Source organism: Colossoma macropomum, unplaced genomic scaffold (assembly GCF_904425465.1).
Source record: "Colossoma macropomum unplaced genomic scaffold, Colossoma_macropomum, whole genome shotgun sequence".
NCBI classification, from domain to species: Eukaryota; Metazoa; Chordata; class Actinopteri; order Characiformes; family Serrasalmidae; genus Colossoma; species Colossoma macropomum.
Window position 1 is genome coordinate 1765483 of NW_023494791.1, and position 21994 is coordinate 1787476.

Genomic DNA, 21994 nt, shown 5'->3' on the forward strand with positions numbered 1-21994 from the left:
ATTTTTGGCCATAAGTGGCACTCTTGAAAAAAGACACTCAAGATCTTCTCCACTGCAGGTCTAATAGCTCCTGAAGCACAGCTCTATACGCAGAACACAGCAAAACAGCAGAAGCCAGAAAGAAAGTCCTGCAGCACTGATGCCCTCTGTACACTCCGCATTTACGAAATTTCAGCAGAAAAAAAAATTAATTAAGTCGTGTTTCCATCCACTACAGTTATGTGAAGAAACTTTAGATGACGTAGGCTACTGTGATTAGGAGCTGCATCGAAATGAGCAAGATGGAGAGATTTAACTTAGTAGAATCATCTTCACAGTCATTTGCCATCTTTTATGGCCGTATTATTTGCAGCTCAGAGTAGCCGGGCAGGACGAGCAATGGCCACCTAATGGGGACTGAAATCTCCATGTGCAAACACACCAGACAGTTCTGGAGCTCATTGTGCAGAGCTGTTTTTCAAACCAGCTTTGGATCAGACAATTCAGAATGTCGAAAAACAACCTTCGAAAAGCTCTGTGCCACGATCGGACCCTCTGTAAGAATCATGGAATCATGTGACTTACAGCTTGATACGTCATCGTTTATTTGAAAAACACTTTTCCATTTCAGCTTTAGTGATATTCTGACTTTTCCACCTCGTCCATGCTTAAAACTCTTTTGGCGATGTTTGGGTGTATTTTGGGCTTTTTCTATTCAGATTTTTTTTTGCACTAATCATTATTGCAAAAAAACTGGTGGATAGGAAAACCCACCATAATTGAGCTCAGTGTGTTGGGTGATCAGCCGTTCTTTTCTGTCGAGGATGCTGGATTTAGTGGTGCATTCTGTAGATAAACACAGTCATGCAGTCATTTTAGTACGTGTGTTTCATGTAAACCATTTATATTTAAGGTCAGCTGAGTTTTGTCCTATTGAAAGTAGATAAAAGTGTATTTTCTTATTTACCTTGTGTGTTTTAATGTGTTTTTAGTGTGAGTATTCAAAAGCATGAAGGAAACGAACAATTTAAAAAAACAAACAAAAAGAACAATTAGGTTTTTGGTTTCGGCTTTCAGCCAGGTGTGTCTTGAATTTTGGTTTTGGTTTCGGCCAGGAATTTTCATGTCAGTGCATCACTAACAATGACATAAAAGTAGCATACAAACTTTCAACCACATGCAGTCAGATGCAAAAGTGGGAAATCCCAAGTTTTGTTGATTTTCTGAGTGAACATAATTTAAAAGATCCTCTACAGAGAATGCACTACTGCACTTTTGAATGCATGGTTTCTATGTGTTTGCTGAATTTGTTAAATGTGCGCACCAAAAAGGGTTTGCTCTTGTTACAATATGAGCGTGTCACAGTGGAAGAACCCTTTTTGGTGCTGTATAGCACCATATACAGCACATTCTCCATCAACCTGTAGAACCATTTCATCATGCAGAGAACCATTTAATTAAGCAGTGTTGTTTGAGTGTTCATTGTTCTATATAGAACCATTTTCTTTACTAAAGAACCCCTGAAGAACCGTCTTTTTTAATCGTGTTATGCAAGGCAATAAAAATGTTCATCGGTAACACGAAAAAAATAAAAATGGAAAAAGGACCTGCATACCTTGAAGAACTTTATAAAAAAAAATAAAAACAGTCTGCTAAAACACTGTATGGACAAAAGTATTGGGACACACCTCTTAATCATTTCATTCAGTCTCATTGCCACAGTTGTATAAAATCAAGCACCTAGCCATGCAGCCTGCTTTAACACACATTAGTGAAAGAGTGCGTCGTTCTAAAGAGCTCACTGAGTTCCAGCATGGTGCCACCGCTGCAATGAGCCAGTTCCTTAAATTTCTTTCCTCCTAGATTTTCCACAATCAGCTGTGAGTGATATTCTTGAGAAGTGGAAGCGTTTAGGAAACACAGCAGCTCAGCCACGAAGCATCAGACCAAAAGTTACAGAGCGGGTCGCCGAGTTCTGAGGAGCATAGAGCATAAAAGTCATCACCACTCTGCTGATCAATAACTGCAGAGTTCAAACCTCCTCTGGCATCAACATCAGCACAAATACTGCACCGGGAGCTTCATGGCAGGGTTTCTATGGCTGAGCAGCCGCATACAGGCCTTACATCACCAAGCACAATGCCAAGCGTCGGATGGAGTGGTGTAAAGCGCCGCCACTGGACTCTGGAGCAGTGGAAACGTATTCTGTGATGAATCACACTTCTCTATCTGTCAGTCTGATGGACGAGTCTGGGTTTGGCGAATGCCAGGAGAACGTTACCTGCCTGACTGCACTGTGCCAGCTGTAAAGTTTGGTGGAGGAGGGATGATGATATGGGGCTGTTTTTCAGGGGTTGATCTAGAACCCTTAGTTCCAGTGAAGGGAAATCTTAATGCTTCAGCACCAAGACATTTCAGACAACTGTACACTTCCAACTTTGTGGAAACAGTTTGGGGAAGAACCTTTTCTGTTCCAGCATGACTGAGCCCCAGTGACCAAAGCAGCTCCATAAAGGCCTGACTGGGTGAGTTTGGTGTGGAAGAACTTGACTGGCCCTCACAGAGCCCTGACCTCAACCCCACTGAACACCTTTGGGATGAATTAGAATGGAGATTGTGAGCCAGACCCTCTCGTCCAACATCAGCGTCTGACCTTACAAATGCTCTTCTGGATGAATGAGCAGAAATTCCCACAGACTCTCTCCAAGATCTTATATAAAGCTTCCCAGAAGAGTGGAAACTGTTAGAGCTGCAAAGGGGACCAACTCCATATTAATGCCTATGGATTTAGAATGGGATTCATAAAAGCTCCTGTAGGTGTGATGTGTAGGTGTCCCAATACTTTTGTCCATATAAATAACACACAGGACAGAAACTATTTCCAGTGGGAATAAAACGCATCATTCGACTCTTGATTTGTGTGCTTGGTTTTCTCTACAGTAAAAAATTGCATCATGTCTCTTATCTAGTGGTCAAAAAGAGAACAAACCCTTTCAGTTTAGTAAAATTAAGCGCTTTTCTATAAGAGAAGCATATGCTGTTGTTTCGGAATGGTCACAGGTGTTCTGTAGTGATGCAAAACAAACCAATCAGTGGAGCGAGTTCTTTATGAACACCAGTAAAATCAGAAAAGCCCCCAAAATGGGGGTTGATATGAGAAAAAAAGAAGGGCAGGGCCAAAACATATGAAAATGGTGTAGCAGCTGCTTGTTTACAGTGGTCACAGATGGGGTTCATATCTGGGAGGATTTTGGCGAGCTTAAACTTTGATAAATGCAAGTGATTGGATGCTATTGGTGCCGATAAGTCACAATTGTTTATATTTTAATTTACAGCATTTAGCAGATGCTCTTATTCAGAGAGACTTACAAAAAGTGCTTTGTCTATCTAGAGAAAGTGTCTTGCTAGTGTTAAATAGGTTAGAGAGAAAGCCGGTCCTGAGCTCAGATACAGCAAGAAACAGAAGCCCATGTTGATACTGAGAGGAAAAGGAACAGAATCAAACACAGTGCAGTGCAATACATTACAATGATAACTCAGTGCTCACTTAAGTGCTGTAAAAAGTAAATTATATGACAATTTATTGTCAGCTAAAACTTCATGATCGTGACAGACCTAATAACAATTGCATTGCACTAAAATCACTAAAAAGTTTCCAAATAAGCTGAAGAAGTAGCCTTATAAGGCACAGGGATCTCCTAGTCTTGCCACTGAGTGGTTTCATGTGAAGCACATGAAGAAACAGCACATCACTGGAAACTGAGAGAGAGAGGCAGACAATGCGGAGTCGATCTCCTGCATGCAAATCACTCGAACAGCTCAGTGACAAGGCAAGTAGTCAGTTTCTGTCTGTGTGTCTTGGCAGGATGTGCTGACCTGTCATATGAGCGAGCAGCAGTGGTGCGGAACCCCGCTGCGTTCAGGGCTGAGGGAGGCCCTCTGGAGAGCAGTCTAAATGTCATATGATCTCCGTGAGGTCGCGAGGGGAGCTCTAGTACGAGTCGTGTGATGGAAAGGCTGTAGTGCACGCTTTCTCGACAGGAAGATGCTCATGTGCAGATTCCATCTTTCTCAGGTGAAGTTGTTTGTCAACTGGCCTTCGGAAAAAAAAATTGCGTTTGCAGAAACGGTTTGTTTTAGTGACCGTTGGCACACGGCAGTTATTTTTCCAATAAGCAGACTTTCTGCTAGCGTGAAAACAACAATCAAACAGTGTACAGTTGTACAACAGACAGGGCTGGGCAGAATACACAGCAAGAGTAGTGATGGCTGAGTACTGAATACACTGTCCTGAACGGATTCAGTAGCGTATTCAATCACAATACATGAAAAGTAACATATTCAGAATACATATACATATACGTTAGAGTACAAAGGGAAAACCTCAGCCGTAGTTTTATTTATTTTACACTGTTCCTCACTGTTACTGGTTGACAGCTGTTCATGTAAGTCTTCTGATGTTTCATGAAAAATTCAATTATTCAGATTAATGCAAAAACGAATACAAAAATTCTCAACTGTCAACATTGTATTGGCTCTCATTGTCTGCTTCAGTCCACTGCTGCTCTCATCCTCCCACTCAGTGTGTGAAAAGCCATGTTGGCTGGCTACTCCAGTGTTGTCTGGCTGCTAACTCACTCACCATAGCGGCGCTGATGTTTGGTTCAACGATTCATTTCCTGGAAATTAATGAATGCATTAATAATGCATTTTCGCAATAAATCCTTAATTTCACCATTTTGTTCAATGCTATTAACACATTTTTCTACTTTGACCCATCTGTAGTTCCACCCTGAAGTCCAGCTGCTCATGTTGCTGTAACCCTACGACTGTAGATCACTCAGTTATGTGCAGCTTTTAAATGACCCTTGAAACAAGTCTTCATGTAGCAGTATGAGAGCGAGAGGAGTTGGAACCAAGGACTATAAATATATGTGCAAAAGTTGAATAAATGTTTTGTGAGTCATCTTTAGTTGCTATGGTATCCCAGGTGGTTGCTAGGGTATTACTAGGCAGTTGTTGTGGTATTTAGGTGGTTGCTAGAATATTGCTTAGTAGTTTATATGGTTACTAGGGTGTTGCTAAGCAGTTTATATGGTTGCTAGGATATTGCTAAGCAGTTTATATTGTTGCTAGAATATTGCTTAGTAGTTTATATGGTTGCTAGGGTGTTGCTAAGCAGTTTATATGGTTGCTAGGATATTGCTAAGCAGTTTATATTGTTGCTAGGGTGTTATCAGGTGGTTGTTGTAGTGTTTGACGTGGTTGCTAGGGGGTTGCTAGGTGGTTAGTATGGTATGCCAAGTGTTTGCTAGGGTGTTAGCAAGTGGTTGCTAGGGTGTTGATAAGTGGTTGCTAGGGTGTTGATAAGTGGTTGCTATGGCATCCCTGGTTTTCTTCCTGTTCTTTTGTGTTATATTACATTTTGTTGAATATCTGGAACCATTTAGTGTGATGAAAGAATCGGGGGGATTAAAAAAGCAGTCCATGCCGAAACACTCATAACTTCAGTGTGAGTGGGCGGGCCTAGACTACTTTCTTCACTATATACGTCAATGTTTTGGTTTTTTGTGACATCATAACATTTTTTTTGGATTTTGGATATTTTCCTTCATTTTCTAATGGATTTATAAACACATTTACATACATTTATTTTTGTGTGGTGCATTTCTGTATGTAACATTTCTCCATACATTTTAAAATAAATACATTTTAAACTATATTTGGTTAATATGGCAAAATATTCTGAAACACATTTTCGTGTTTGGAATGTATTTCAGCATCGACTGCGATGGATTTGATATACATTTAAAATATGTAAAAATATACGTCCATATATATATATATATATTTTATATATGGGTGTTCTGTCATGAGAAGAGCTGGTAGCATGCTAGCTAAGCTTAGACTAATTAGCGCCTCTCTCCTAGTTAGGCAGGAACTTAGATTTTGGCAGGATGCAGTGATGTTAACGTAGAACCAGTCAGCGAATAGTTATGTCATTACGCCGTCGGACTGAGCGGTTCTGCGGCGCTGAGCACTGTTAGCTAATGGTGTAGAGAAAATGGCGCCGAGCCCAGGTTGTAAGCGTTCTGTGTCCGTGTGGAACTTCCAGTGGAACTGTAACTGTCAGGCGCAGAACCGTTCTGCCCTGCAGTGGGAAAGAGCCCGGTGTGATCCGGAAGGTGACGAGCTCCAGATTGGAGATCAACCCAAGGCTGATGGGGCCCCACCAAATAAGGGGTTTTGGATATTCTCTCTCTCTCTCTCTCTCTCTCTCTCTCTCGCTATCTCTCTCTCTCTCTCTCTCTCTCTTTCTCTCTCTCTCTCGCTATCTCTCTCTCGCTCTCTCTCTCTCTCTTTCTCTCTCTCTCGCTATCTCTCTCTCTCTCTCTCTCTCTCTTTCTCTCTTTCTCTCTCTCTCTTGCTATCTCTCTCTCTCTCTCTCGCTATCTCTCTCTCTCTCTCTCTCTCTCTCTCGCTATCTCTCTCTCTCTCTCTCTCTCTCTCTTTCTCTCTCTCTTGCTATCTCTCTCTCTCTCTCGCTATCTCTCTCTCTCTCTCTCTCGCTATCTCTCTCTCTCTCTCGCTATCTCTCTCTCTCTCTCTCTTTCTCTCTTTCTCTCTCTCTCTTGCTATCTCTCTCTCGCTATCTCTCTCTCTCTCTCGCTATCTCTCTCTCTCTCTCTCGCTATCTCTCTCTCTCTCTCTCTCTCTCTCTTTCTCTCTCTCTTGCTATCTCTCTCTCTCCCTCGCTATCTCTCTCTCTCTCTCTCGCTATCTCTCTCTCTCTCTCTCTCTCTCTCTCTCTCTTTCTATCTATCTATCTCAGTCTCTCTTAGTCTCTCTCCCTTTCTCTTTCTCTTGCTCCTTCTTTCTCTCTTATCTTTCTCTCGCCTTCTCTCTTGCCCTTTCTTTCTCGTTTTTCTCTTGTTCTCTCTCATTCATTCTTGCTCTTGCTCTCTTTCACTTTCACTCTCGCTCTCTCATTCTCTCACTCTCACGCTTTCTCTTTTGCTCTCGCTCTCTTTCTCATGCCCTCTCTTTCTCTTTCTCGTGCTTATTCTCTTTTTCTCTCTCTCTTTTGCACTTTCTCTCTTTCTCTCACTCTCGCTTGTTCTCTCTTTCTCTCTTTTGCTCTCTCTCTCACTCTCCTTTTCTATTCCTCTCTTTCTCCCTCTCTGTCTTTCTGTCTCTGTCTTAATCTCTTAGTCTCTCTCCTTTTCTCTTTCTCTTGCTCTTCTTTCTCTCTTTTCTCTTTCTCTCGCCTTCTGTCTCTTGCCTTTTCTTTCTCTTTCACTCTCGCTCTCTCATTCTCTCACTCTCATGCTCTTTCTCTTTTCCTCTCGCTCTCTCATTCTCTCACTCATGCTTTCTCTTTTCCTCTCGTTCTCTCATTCTCTCTCACTCGTGCTTTCTCTTTTCCTCTCGCTCTCTCATTCTCTCGCTCTCATGCTCTTTCTCATGCACTCTCTTTCTCTTACTCTCGCTTGTTCTCTCTTTCTCTCTCTCTTTTGCCCTTTCTCTCACTCTTGCTTGTTCTCTCTTTCTGTCTTTTGCCCTGTTTCTCTCTCTCACTCTCTTTCTCTCACTCTCGCTTGTTCTCTCTCTCTCTTTTGCGCTCTTTCTCTTTCACTCACTCTTGCACTTTCTTTGTCTTTTTCTCTCACTCTCACTCATTCTTTCTTACTCTCTCTTTCTCTTTTGCTCTCACTTGCTCTCACTCTCTCTTCTTCTCATGCTCTCTCTCTTTCTCTCACTCTTGCTTGTCCTCTCTCTTTTGCTCTCTCTCTCTCTCTCTCTCTCTCTCCACTGTTGTAGAAAGATATTCTGATGTGTTTATATTACTTTCAGTGACGTTGTTCAGATTCAGCCTGTATTACTGTCAAACTGAGTTAAACCGAGAGTTCCTCATGTTGAGCTGCTCAGAACTGTCTGAGTGTGTTTGAGTCGCTGGGCCACATAAAAGCTGCTAATTATCAGTGTGTTATTGCCAATGTTACTGACCAATATCAATAATAACGTGGGTTCTAATATTGGCCAATAGTAATGGCCAACCAGTTTATCGGCTGGGCCCTAATGTAAACCTGGAATGATACATTAATGGGAGCCAGCCTTTCTAGTGGCTTAAAATCCACAGTAGAACCATAAACTGAATTCTGAATTGAATTGGAAGCAAGTGGACAGCAGACCTGTGTGATATAATCATGCTTTTGTGTGGCAGTGAATAATCGAGCAGAGGCGTTTTGGACTGGATTTGGATCGGTCTTGTCATAACCGTTGGCATCGTAGCCTTGACTGTAATGTTGTCAGCTAATTTGATCCTGGACGTTACAGAGGTGGGCCGAGCAGGTGGATCTGCAGTGTTCAGAGTGAGAGTGGAGGAAGGAGAGTGACTGAGCGGGACGTTCTGGCAGATTCTGTCGGGAAACCATGTCATCAGCTTCCTGGTCATTCACTGGTTTGTGGTTTTTGGGGTCATGGTGGATTACCACCACTGTGCTCTTTTGTTTTTTTTAGTAAGTAAATAATATTTATTTCCATAGAACTGACATTACACCAAAGTGCCTCACAATGAGAGAGTCATAAAACGAGTTACAAAGGAAAAAAGAACAGAAGACAAGATAAGAACAAAACAACACAGAACTCTATAAAAGCCAAACGATACAGACACATTTTACACACTCTTTGAAAAGATGGTTCTTCAAGGGTTCTTTAGTAAAGGCAGTGGATCTGTATGGAACCATGAACACTCAAAGAACTATTTGCATGCTTAACTGTTTCTTTGCATGGCGAAATGTTTCTTAAGATGGACACTGTGTTGGATAGCACCAAAAAAGGGTTCTGCGAATGTAACGATGTCAAGCTTGTAACTATAAAAGAGCCATTTTGGTGCTATATAGACCCCTTAACCGTTTAGCAATGTAAAAACCTCTTTAGTCATGCCGAAGGTTCTTTGAGTGTTCATGGTTCTATACAGATCCATTGCCTTTACTAAAGAACCCCTGAAGACCCATCATTTTTAAGTGTGTTGTAACAATGTAAGAACTCTTTTTGGTGCTATATAGAACCATTTTCGAAAACGTTCTATATAGAATCATATTACAACATTTTGTTCACTGTAAAAGTGGTGCAAATCTGATCTTTTCCTTCTTATGTGACACAGATGTGTGTCTGTGTGTCAGTGTGAACAGATAAACACACTGAATCTGACATTTTCAATTCTGATTTGAGACGCTTTCATATGTGGAACTGAAATCTGATACGTATCCGATCTGCGGCATTGCGACTCAGTCTGAACAGCCAGATAGGAATTCATGCGACTTTTACATCAATCCAACTTGACATTCATCATAATTTTGCGCTGCTGAGACTCATAAATATTTAGGCTGATGATTCTGAACAAAAATTAGAAGAGACTCATCTAAACCCTCCGTGTTTGAAGAGATTTCTAAAGAAATGTCCGAACGCGGCCGCAGGAGAACGAGGCTGCAGGAGAACGAGGCTGCAGCGTCAAAGAACAGTTAAAAGTCTGAAAGCAGAGTTTAAAGAATCCGAGGACACGAACCGAAGAAGTGACCGCGCCCTTTTTACGTCTCGAACACATTCTGGGTGATGAGCCCAGCTGTCAGTCAGTGAAGCTTCATGATGGCTCCTGTGATGCTGGTGAAAATGAAGCTGATCCTCCGGGAGCGACTGGCGTTCGTTGGCGGTCGTGACTGTTGACCTCTGGATGAGCCGTGAAGCAGCGTGACGCTCTGTTCTTTTACACATGCGGCTCAGTTTAGGAGCTGATCTGTTCAGACTGATGATACAGATCACATTTAAAGATGATCTGAACAGCCAAACACAAAAATCAGATTTGGTGAGAAAATCAGATTTGGGCCACTTTTACCTCCTGTGTGAACGCAGCCTTTCACATGTGGTACTGAAATTTGATACGATTCCAATGTGCGGCAGCGGGATTCAGTCCAGCCAGATCGTAATTCATGTGACTTTTACATCAATCAAACTCGTTGTAATTTTGCACTGCTGAGACCTCATAAACATTTAGGCTGATGTTTCTGTCCAAAAAATGAGAAGACACTCTTCCAAACCTCCATGTTCAAAGAGATTAAAGAAAAAAGAAATGTCTGAACGCGGCCGTAGGAGAACGAGGCTGCAGCGTCAAAGAAAAATTAAAAGTCTGAAAGCAAAGTTTAAAGAAACCAAATAAATGGCCTTGGCTGAATACGTCCCCTTTTTACAGCAAGCTCAAATGCATTCTGGGTGATGAGCCCAGCTCTCAGCCTTTAGAACGTCATATTAGCTCCTGTGGGCTAATAAGCTCTCCTACTGGAGAAGATGGAACCGAAACCTCCAGCTGATACTGTTTACTCCATTTTGATTGTTCTCCTCTGGATGAGCCACATGAAGCTCTGTTCTTTCACGCATGTGGGTCAGTTTAGAAGCTGATCTGTTCAGATTGATGTCACACACAGGTCAGATATAAAAGATAATCTGAACAGCCTAACTAAAATAATCAGATTTGGTGAGAAAATCAGATTTGGGACACTTTTATGGTTATGTGACTCAAATCTGTCATTAATGTGAATAAACCTGTCCTGAAACGACCCGCATGCCCACATTCAACTCAGCGTCATGTGAATGAACCGCATTCATAATGAACGACTAATAAACACCGGCAGAACAAGCCTTCATTGTAAAGACGAGTCACTCTGAGCAGCTCTCAGCTGTTCACTATTAGAGCAAGATGGAGGAGAAAATGTGTCCGATGATTTGCTGTCGCAGTGTTTATTGGCGCTGACGTCAGGTTCAGCGCTGCTGCCACATGAACACTGAATGGTGCTGCATGGGCAGTGAAAAAAAAACTCCTGAATTTTGATCGGAGCACCACATATGAACCACATATGGATCCGATCTAGGACCACATATGTAAGGCTTCGTTCTCATTACCAGGCTGAAGTGGCTCAAAATAGATTTTTTTGCCTTAACGTGACTCAAATCTGATCCAGCTATGTGGACATGCCAGTCTGATCTTTTCAAATCAGATCTGAGCCACTTGGCTGCGTTCACATCACAAGCCTCATTGCTCAAATTCGATTCTGTTTTCAGATCTGATATCTCTAACATGATCGTTCACACTCGTTTAAAGAAGGAGAAAAAGATGAGATGAGCTGCTTTCCACTGTTTACAGGCTTTAACTTCTGTTCGATGCTGCTGCCATGGTAACGCTGAATGATGGCGCACGTGCAGTGGTGAAAAAGCACATGAATTCCAATCTGAGCTTCTAATTAGGGTCGCATGGCCATGAATTGGATACGTTTTTTGATCGGGGACCACATAAGGATGGAGGGTGGACCCTCACAGAGCAGGTACTATTTGGGTGGTGGATCATTCTCAGCACTGCAGTAACACTGACGTGGTGGTGGTGTGTTAGTGTGTGTTGCGCTGGTCTGAGTGGATCAGACACGGCAGTGCTGCTGGAGTTTTTAAACACTGTGTCCACTCACTGTCCACTCTATTAGACACTCCTACCTTGTCAGTCCACCTTGTAGATGTAAAGTCAGAGACGATAGCTCATCTGCTGCTGCACAGTTTGTGTTGGTCATCCTCTAGTCCTTCATCAGTGGTCACAGGACGCTGCCCACAGGACGCTGTTGGCTTGATGTTTTTGGTTGGTGGACTATTCTCAGTCCAGCAGCGACACTGAGGTGTTTAAAAACTCCAGCAGCACTGCTGTGTCTGATCCACTCAGACCAGCGCAACACACACTAACACACCACCACCACGTCAGTGTTACTGCAGTGCTGAGAATGATCTACCACCCAAATAGTACCTGCTCTGTGAGGGTCCATGGGGGTCCTGACCACTGAAGAACAGGGTAAAAAGGGGGCTAACAAAGTATCAGAGAAACAGATGGACTACAGTCTGTAACTGTAGAACTACAAAGTGCACCTATATAGTAAGTGGAGCTGATAAAATGGACAATGAGCGTAGAAACAAGGAGGTGGTCAGAATGTTATGCCTGATCAGCGAATGCTCACGTACAAGTATGAAGGCAATACGGTCGAATTGAACTCAGTTACAGTCTCTTCCTTTCTCTTGCAGTAGAGCTCTACAACACTGCACTCTTCCTCTTATGCAAAAGTGACAATGAGAGAAAAACACGCATGCCTGCAGCTTATCAGCATGCCAATAAGTTGCTTATCTTATTCATCAGGCCTTCTAAAACACCTTCTGGGGCCTTACTAAACATAGACCAGAGCTGTGACTCAGCAGAACCAAATGAAACTGAGCATACAGTCACACGCCTGACACAACAAAATACTATGAGCGATCAACCACAAAATTACAGACCCAGTCCTTCTCCAAACTCCAGAACCTGGTGCAATAAATTATACCCTTTGCAGAGCCAGTCAGAAGCTGATTTTTAGGTTTCTAAGCCTTGGTTTTCATCATTTTTAAGTTTCATCTAGATTATGTTTCATCTACTGGGACATTATTGAATGTACAGTACTGTGCAAAAGTCAGAGAGCCTTTCTTTATTAAATTTCCACTCAGAAAGCCCTTTTACAGCTTCAGGAAAAAAGCAGAACAGAAGATTACATAGTCCTTAAGCACACAAGCCTCAACAACTAACCTAAAATAAAAATGTTCAGTATTTATTGCGTCCACAGGTCCCAGAGAGCTGTGCGTGTAAAGCGTGTGGTGTACGTGCTGCGGCTGATCAGTGGGCTGCACTGCACATCTGCACAAACTTGCGCAATCCCGAGGGAACTAACTGTCTTTCCTTAGCCTTCTCACAAAACGCAGGCTTTGTTTGACTGGTAGTTTGGGGTGAGGTGTCTATGTATGAGCTTCACGCTTAGTCCTTTTTGTAATCGCCATAGCAATACAGCTGCGTAGATTTCGGGGAGACGGACGGGATGAGTCTACTTTAGTGTTTGGAGAGGGTGGATTGTCCCCCCAATAATTGAGTCTCAGTTTTGCCTGTGGCTCCACAGCTGAATCAGATTAGTAGGTAAAAATAAAATAATCCTCCTTTACAGTAAAATAAAGCTCTGCTGATCGTTCAACACAGTTTAACAGTAAATGGTCTTAAACTCTGGAGTTAATGTAGAACTGCTAATTCACCCTTTAACCCTGAAGATCAGCGCAGACTGCTGGTCACCATAGCAACACAGACAACAGTCTCGCGTAGCTAGTAGCTAACGAAATGGCAAAGAGAGAGATTTAAGATGAACATCAATAATTTGGAGATGAATGGACTTATTAGTGTTTATAATCACTCCAGCTGGTTTCCTGATATGTTTAATCTGCAACGAGAAACTGACAAACACTAAAGAGACATGAAGCTGAAGTCAGTTTCTCATTCGCCAGCTTCTTGTTTTAATTTTCCCGGTCCACCTTAAATGGTGCAGCAGTTACATTCTGGCACCTCAGGCACCATTTAAGGTGGAACGGAAAAGCAAGAAGCTGGTGAATGAGAAGCGACTTCAGCCTCATAAAAAGCCAAACATTGAGAGACATTTTACAAGAAACTGTTCTACCTTGAGGAAAAGTTTCCTGCCGGAGATCCGAGAAAAGCAGCTACAGCTGAGTTAAAGCTTAAAGTAGAGCAAAGTAAGTCTGTGTTTTTGTTTATATAATATTTCTTAGTCTGTACCAGCACATCAGCACATACTGAGACATATTTACGGCCAAGATGGTAAAACGTTACTTTAATAAATTGACATAAAATATTGTGCCTCCCAAGGTGGTTTGATTTTTGTTGAAGGGACAAAATGGCTCTTCTTAACATTTGGGTTGTGACCCCTGGCTTAGCCAGAGAGGATCTTTGGTTTAGTCCTCCTCAGAAGTTCCTACTTATGACCTCGGAGGTTGTAAGCACAGCGTGAATTGCGTTCAAGTGGTTTTGGTCGGAATCACGGTGGATGCGCTGGGAATAATGCTTTTTTACTTATTTTTGTTTTCCTGTCATTAAAAGAGAGTCTGATTAATAAAGAATATTCTCAGTTCTGTTATCTACCGGTGAATAAGTTTACTTTGGAGAATAAAGTACACAGAAGAAACAAACAAAAGGGTTTGTACTTACTCTCCATCCAATCAAATTGCACACTTGAATCTTGACATGTGTATGTTTAACAGAGGTGTGGACCCGAGTTATATGACTTGGACTCAAGTCATAAATTTGAAGACTTAAACGTCATGACTCGGAAAGGCTCGAGACTCAAAGTGGAAAAGACCTGGAAAGGTGTCTGACTGCAGATGGGACTCTACACAGTCGATCATTTTTCTGCCGTAAATTGAATAAACAGCAACCTCCTCAAATGCCTGTCACTGTGTTTATGCTTATTTTATTTTGGAAGACGAGTGAAGTGTTTGAGCTCAAGTATGTCTCCATAAGCTGGAAACAAGCGAAGCATCAACAGCATCAATTCCCCCCTTAGCACTGAAACTCTTACTGGAGAAACTCACCAGGCGAACTGAAAGTTTACTTTGGGGAATAGAAGCAGAAACAAACTCTTCACTTTCAGGGTTTTACTCACTGGCCATCCAATCAAACTGCACATTTGAATCTTAATGGCGGTGTTTATGTTTAATCATAATTGTCATAGCAATATCAAACAGTGTTATCACAAATCTCACTTTGCATCCATATCATGCAGCCTTTAATCCACAGACTGGGTACAGTTAACGCGTTTCCGCTACAGCTGTGGTTTTAGCGGGCATTCCCCGGCCTGCGCTCCTCCAGGAACCGCTCATCTGCTTTGTTGTTATTGTTTCACGTTGCTGAAATTTTCATATATGCTATAAAAAGTTCCTGTCTTCCCCTCTCGGCTGAGTCATCATTGTTAGTAATCTTGCCTGTGATTCTAGCGTCATTTCCACACATGATCCCGGAATCTGAGTCTCGCTTGGCAGCACAGTCATGAGTTGGAGTGCAGAACTCAGAAGAACGCAGGAACTCCACTGTTCAGACTCAGTGTGGCAGAAGTGCAGTCTGTTATTAGAGATGCCGAGATGTCACTCCTCCTCTTGCCATAAACAGGGCTGTAAATAAAAAATTAAACATGTAGCGCTGCTGCTGTAGAAGTTGCAGCACAAATTGAATTTTCACACTGTTTTACAGTGTTAGTGCCCTCAACTTAGCCCTACCCCTCTGTTTTGTGTGTTCACGTCGAGGGGTAGGGGGTCCCGATTCTTGTTGAGATAGAGGGGGAGGGTGAAGTGTTGGGGCTGCATGAACCTCCAAACAGAGATTTTTCAGAGACTCCAAACAGAGAGATATGAGCAAAAAAGAAAAACTGGCAAAATGACTGAACAAGAGACCAAAGAAACCCACAAATGTGAGAATTTTCTTCGTTAAAAAATTACGATAAACATTGTATTATCTTAGTTTAAGGTCGTTTCAGTGTATTTTGGTCCTTTTCTTCATAACAAGCATAAAATATCACTAGTAGTGCTGACGTCTCAGTAGCTAATTTTCCCGTTCCACCTTAAATAGTGCAGCAGTTACATTCTCGTGCCTCAGGCATCAGAACTGCTGCTCCATTTAAGGTGGAACGGGAAAATTCAACCAAGAAGCTGGAGAATAGCTGACTTCAGCTTCATATCACTGAAGAATTAGGGGTGGGTGATAATAAATAATTGCCCCCCTCTTTGAAGGCTTATGATGCCCTAAATGTAACTAAAGCCCAGCAGTGAGGAGCTGAACTTTACCCTCCTCTGCTGTCACTGCAGACTGGCAGGGTCGCCTACAGAGCAGCGCTGGTAGCTGTTAATGAAGTGATGCTCTTTTTATTTGAGGGTCCCATTTCAGAGGGAAGATTTCAACCACTACCCTGTAACTCAGTTCCAATGGAAAGGAGACACTCGAAAACAAGGGGTAGGGGTAAAAATGAGAAATAGGACTGGGCCCAAGTTATATGACTCAAGTCTGTACCCCTCATGCTGTTTCACATGAGCCATACCGCTAATTTCCTGAGTGTTGTACTGGGAAAATTCTGCATCAACTATATCAGGATTTTGACTCTGGCTTGCTTTCGCACTGAACTCATTCTTTTCTAATTTTTGTTAATTAATTAAAAGAATAGTAATAACTGATCACATTGATTTATGAGTCTACTCAGGCTTCAGCAGAGCTCAGTAACACTGAGATTAATAACTGATCACATTGATTTATCAGTCTACTCAGGCTTTTGTAGGAACTTCTGTGTTTGTAAAGAGGCCTCTTTAAAATTCATGTTTGCTGATTCTAAAATAGTTCAGAAACAAGCATTGATGATGTTTTTCGAATATTATATGTACTTTCTTATTTATTTAGTGGGTAGATATTCTACAAATATTCTTCTAAAAATGTAAAAAGTAACTATTATAAATGCTGCCTTTACAAAATGTAACTTGGACTAAATATAGATACTTATTTACTGTATTTTGAATACATATTCCCAATACTTATATTCTGTTACCTCCCAAACCTGGAGATACATTGATGCTTCTTTTATTAAAACAGACTGGTTGAAAATGAAACAACTGTTAACAGGCTATCGTTACAGTCCATAGTCACTTGTTCACTCACTGGAGGGACCTGCACCACTGCATTGTCAACTGCATAGTATTTATGTACTGCACATTATTTTTATTGTTTTATTATACCATAGTTAGTTCTAGGCACGCAAGCTGATTGGTTGAGAAGTGTTCTTACCGTGTTGTTATTTCGCCATAATGTCACAGGTTTTTCACAAACACTGTATCACTCCGCTGAGACGCTGTTGCTAAGCAAAGACTCTGACAGCTGTAGGAGACGCTCAAGACATTTGAAGATTTTCACTTCTTACTTTGCCACAAACAGAAAATGGACACTTTTAAGATCACATTTGACCGATAGCCGATTTGGTCAGACTCTGAAGATGAGACGACACTAAATTCCCAAACTGTCATCACCACTGAGCAGCTTTTCAGTCGGCAGCTGTGACAGAAGAACAGCTGAACAACCTGGAATCAGCCAGAAATGAACCCAACACCATTCGCCAAACTAAACGGGCTGTAAGATGCTTTACAGACTGGCTGGAACAAAACAACATTAATACTGATCTGGAAAAAATTGACAAAACTGAGCTGAACTTGATATTGTGGCAGTTTTATGGCTCAGTCTGTACTTCAAAGGGCGGGGCTTACAGCAGACTGTGCAGCGAGTGGGCGGAGCTCGTTACTCTGACGTAGCAAAGAGCTGCTTGTTAAGGAACTATAATTTGGTGAAGGAACTGCGAACATTAAAACATATTAAACGCCGCGTTCACGGCCCAGTTTATTAATTTATTACTGTATTTATTTAACTGTTGTATTAAAGCAGTAGAACACTCGAGGAGTGTGTTATCGCCAATAACATCACAGCTGTGATGATCTACGGCGACCAAATCACAGCCGTGTTGTTATTTCACGATAACACACTCCCTCTGTGTTCTACTGCTTATGTATATTTTATTATTTATCTTTACTTTCTATTTATGCATCTGTAAATAGTGTACAGTAATACTTTGCTCCTGTTCATTTTGCTCTTGTTGTGCTCTTTACTGTGCTTTACAAAGTACAATAAAGAGCAAAACAAGATTCTACTATCTATCTCTACGACTCTATCTGTCTATCTGTCTGTCTGTCTGCCTATCTTTCCATCTGTCTGTCTGTCTGCCTGTCTATCTATCCATCTATCTATCTGTCTGTCTGTCTACCTGTCTGTCTGCCTGTCTGTCTGTCTGTCTGTCTGTCTATCTATCTATTTAAAGTTTTTTATTGTACAGTCAGCTATATTTGTTCAGGATCAGTACCCAGTTAATGCACATTACAGCACGCTGACCACACAGACTGTAGCACCTACCCAGCTGCATCAGATTAAAAGAGAGAGAAAGAGAGAGAGAGAGAGAGAGGGGCCAAAGGTCATGAAAGCCCTGAATGCCCTGTTAGCTGAGCTGCAGGGTTCGGAGTCATATTACTGTCCTCAGTGTCCACTCAGCAAAGGCCAACACCAAACACGCTCTCACCGCGGTGCTTTTTTCTGCCCCGCTCTTTGATGCTGTGCAGTGGTTAGTTCTCAGTCTCACCTGTGTGGAGGGGAGATATTAACTCGCTCTGCCTCTCTCTCTTTTTTTCTACTTCTTTTTTCCATTCCCCTTCATCTTCTACCAAACATCCTGCTCTCACCGGACCTGCAGCGCGAGAAACATGTTCCATTTGATCAGGGACCCTTGTTTATGGAAAAAAATAAGATTGTTGCTGTTGTTCCGGTTTGTTGCTATTTTCTGTGAATGATATAGGGGCCCATGTGCAACAGTGCTTTCCCTTTCGCTTCGCTTCCTGTCCTTTTTAAAGATAAAGGGTATCTCTGCCTTCTGAAAATGACAATATTCAATTTCACAGTGCATTTTGTACGCAGAATTGTGTCTCCTGTAACTGAGTCTCTATTGAAACAAACAAACAAAAATAAACAGGAAGTCACGCAGTGTTGAGCAGTTGTTAAGGTTTGGCTTCTGCATTTCATTTCCATGCTTAAAGGGTTCTTTTCATGGTGAAATGGTTCTTCAGAGTGATGGAGAATGTGTCGTATATGGTTCTGTATAGCACTAAAAGGGTTGTTCTGTTGTTACATTGGTGCTACATAGAAACATTTTCAAAAAAGGTCTGTATAGAACCATAAACAACACCTTCTCCGTCAATCTGAAGGACTGTTTCATGATGCAAGCAACCGTTTAAGCGTGCAAATGGCTCTTGGGGTGTTCATGGCTCTATATAGAACCAGCGTTTTAACTAAAGAACCCCTGAAGAACCATCTTTTTTAACATTCTCCAAGGTTCTTTGCATTTTGTACACAAAATTGTCTCCTGTAACTAAATCTCTATATAAAACAAACAAAATTAAGCAGAAAGTCACACACAGTGTTCAGCAGTTATAACGTTTGGTTTCTGCATTTCATTTCCATGCTTATAGGGTTCTTTTCATGGTGAAATGGTTCTTCAGAGTGATGGAGAATGTGTCGTATATGGTTCTGTATAGCACCAAAAGGGTTGTTCTGTTGTTACATTGGTGCTACATAGAGACATTTTCAAAAAAGGTCTGTATAGAACCATAAACAACACATTCTCCATCAATCTGAAGGACTGTTTCACTTGCAAACAACCCTTTAAGCGTGCAGATGCTTCTTTGGCTCTATACAGAACCACTGTCTTTACTAAAGAACCGCTGAAGAACCATCTTTTTTAGTAGTCTCTTTTAGTAGTCTGGTTCATTGCATTTTATACACAAAATTGTCTCCTGTAACTACATGTCTATATAAAACAAAACAAACAGAAAGACACACACACTGTGTTGAGCAACTCTGCATTTGGTTTGCATGCTCAAATGGTTCTCTGCATGGTGAAATGGTTCTTCAGATTGATGGAGAATGTGTTGTTTATGGTTCTGTAAAGCACCTTCTATTGTTACATTGGTGCAATATAAAAACCTCTTTAATCTACAGATCTTCATTTCTACCTTTATTTATTATTATTATTATTATTATTATTATTATTATTATTATTTTCCTCTGCACTCTTAAAAATGTGCTTCTTCAAGGGTTCTTTACTAAAGACAATGGTTCTTTATAGAGCACTCATGCTTAAAGGGTTCTTTGCGTGGTGAAATGGTTCTTCAGATTGATTCTTCAGAGAATGTGTTGTAAGTGGTTCTATATAGCACCAAAAAGCGTCCTTCTACTGGTACAAGTTTGACTTCGTAACAATAGCAGAACCCATTTTTGTGCTATATAGAACCCTTTTCAGAAAGGTAGAACCATATTCAACACGTTCTCCGTTCATCTGAAGAACAGTTTCACCATGCAAAGAACTATTTGAGCATGCAAATGGTTCTTTGAGTGTTAATTGTTCTAAATAGAACCATTCCCTTTATTAAAGAACCTCGAAAAACTGTTCTGTATAGCACCAAAATGGGTTCTTCTATTGTTACTTTGGTGCTATATAGAAACCTTTTTTAATCTACAAATCTTTATTTCCACCTTTATTTTTTTTCCTCTGCACCCTTAAAAATATGCTTCAAAGGTTCTTTTAAAGACAGTGGTTCTCTATAGAGCACTCATGCTTAAAGGGTTCTTTGCATCATGCAGTGGATTGATAAAGAATGTGTTGTATATGGTTCTATATAGCACCTTTTTGAAAAGCGTTCTGTATAGCACCCATGTAACAATAGCAGAACCATTTTTGGTGCTACATAAAACCATATTCAGCACATTCTCCATCAATCCAAGGAACCATTTTATGATGCAAAGAACCCTTTTAAGAACGCAAATGCAAAAATAAACAAAGACACACACAGTGTTGAGCAGTCATTTTAATGCTAACGGGTTCTTCATTGATGGAGAGTGTATAATACATGGTTCTATATAGCACCAAAAAGGGTTCTTCTATTGTTACATTGGTGCAATATAGTAACCTTTTTAATCAGCAGATCTTTATTTCTACCTTTATTTTTTCCTCTGCAGTCTTAAAAATAGGGTTCTTCAAGAGTTCTTTAGTAAAGACAGTGGTTCTTTTTTAGAACCATGAACACTTATGCTTAAAGGGTTCTTTGCATCATGAAATGTTTCTCCAGATTGATGGAGAATGTGTCATGTATGGTTCCATGTAGCATCTTTTTGAAAAGAATTCTATTTAGCACCAATGTGACAAATGAAAACCCCTTTTGGTGCTATATATAACCATCTACAGCACATTCTCCATCAATCCGTTGAACCGTTTCATGATGCAAAGAACCCTTTAAGCATGCAAATGGTTCTTTGGGTGTTCATGGTTTATTGCATTGCATACACAGAGTTGACAAAAATAATCAGAAGGACACACACGTTGTGGATCAGCGGTGAAGTTTGGTCTCTGATCCCTTTCTCCTCTTTTTCCCCCCTTTAGTTCTGCCTCCTGCACGGCACTAGTCTGGTGTATCAGGAGCGAGCGTGGTACCTGGAACACAACTACTTCAGCCCTGGTGCCAGCAGGCAGATCCGCAGTCAGGTACACGTTCAGTCTAACCACCATTCACCTTCTGACACGGTAACCACAGAGTGCAGAGCTCAGAGCCAGAACCGACCCGGAGTGATCAGAATCAGAATCATATCAGAATCAGCAGATATTTGCTTCAACCCCTTAAAATCCCATACTCTTAAAAAAAGATGGTTCTTCAAGGGTTCTTTAGTAAAGACTATGGTTCTATACAGAACCATGAACCTCCTTGTTTCTATGCTCATTGTCCATTTTATCAGCTCCACTTACTATATAGGTGCACTTTGTAGTTCTACAGTTACAGACTGTAGTCCATCTGTTTCTCTGATACTTTGTTAGCCCCCTTTTACCCTGTTCTTCAGTGGTCAGGACCCCCATGGACCCTCACAGAGCAGGTACTATTTGGGTGGTGGGTCATTCTCAGCACTGCAGTAACACTGACATGGTGGTGGTGTGTTAGTGTGTGTTGTGCTGGTCTGAGTGGATCAGACACAGCAGTGCTGCTAGAGTTTTTAAACACTGTGTCCACTCACTGTCCACTCTGTTAGACACTCCTACCTTGTCAGTCCACCTTGTAGATGTGAAGTCAGAGACGATAGCTCATCTGCTGCTATATATCTGCTATATAGCTCCAAAAAGGGTTCTGCTGTTGTTATATTGGTGCTATATAGAAACCTTTTTAAAAATGCTCTATATAGAACCATGTACAACACATTCTCCATCAATCCGAATAAAAATTTCATGGAGAAAAGAACCCTTTAAGCATGAGTTTTCATGGTTCGATAAAGAACCACTGGCTTTACGAAAGAACCCTTGAAGAACCATATTTTTAAGAGTGCAGAGGAAAAAAATAAAGGTAGAAATAAAGATCTGTAGATAAAAAATAAACATATAAAATGTGGCCTGTGCAAAAGTTAAGGCACATATTATTATTTTTTTTTTTTTATCTACAGATCTTTATTTCTACCTTT

At 41.2% G+C, this 21994-nt stretch overlaps 1 protein-coding gene across 1 annotated transcript in view; it reads left to right on the forward strand.

Moving 5' to 3' along the window:
- Nucleotides 1-21994, forward strand: part of acoxl (acyl-CoA oxidase-like) — a 123052-nt gene that overhangs the window by 86083 nt on the left and 14975 nt on the right. The window contains exon 18 of the mRNA XM_036573630.1: nucleotides 20934-21035. Coding sequence (XP_036429523.1) covers nucleotides 20934-21035 — 102 coding nt within the window. The remainder of the gene's footprint in view (nucleotides 1-20933; nucleotides 21036-21994) is intronic.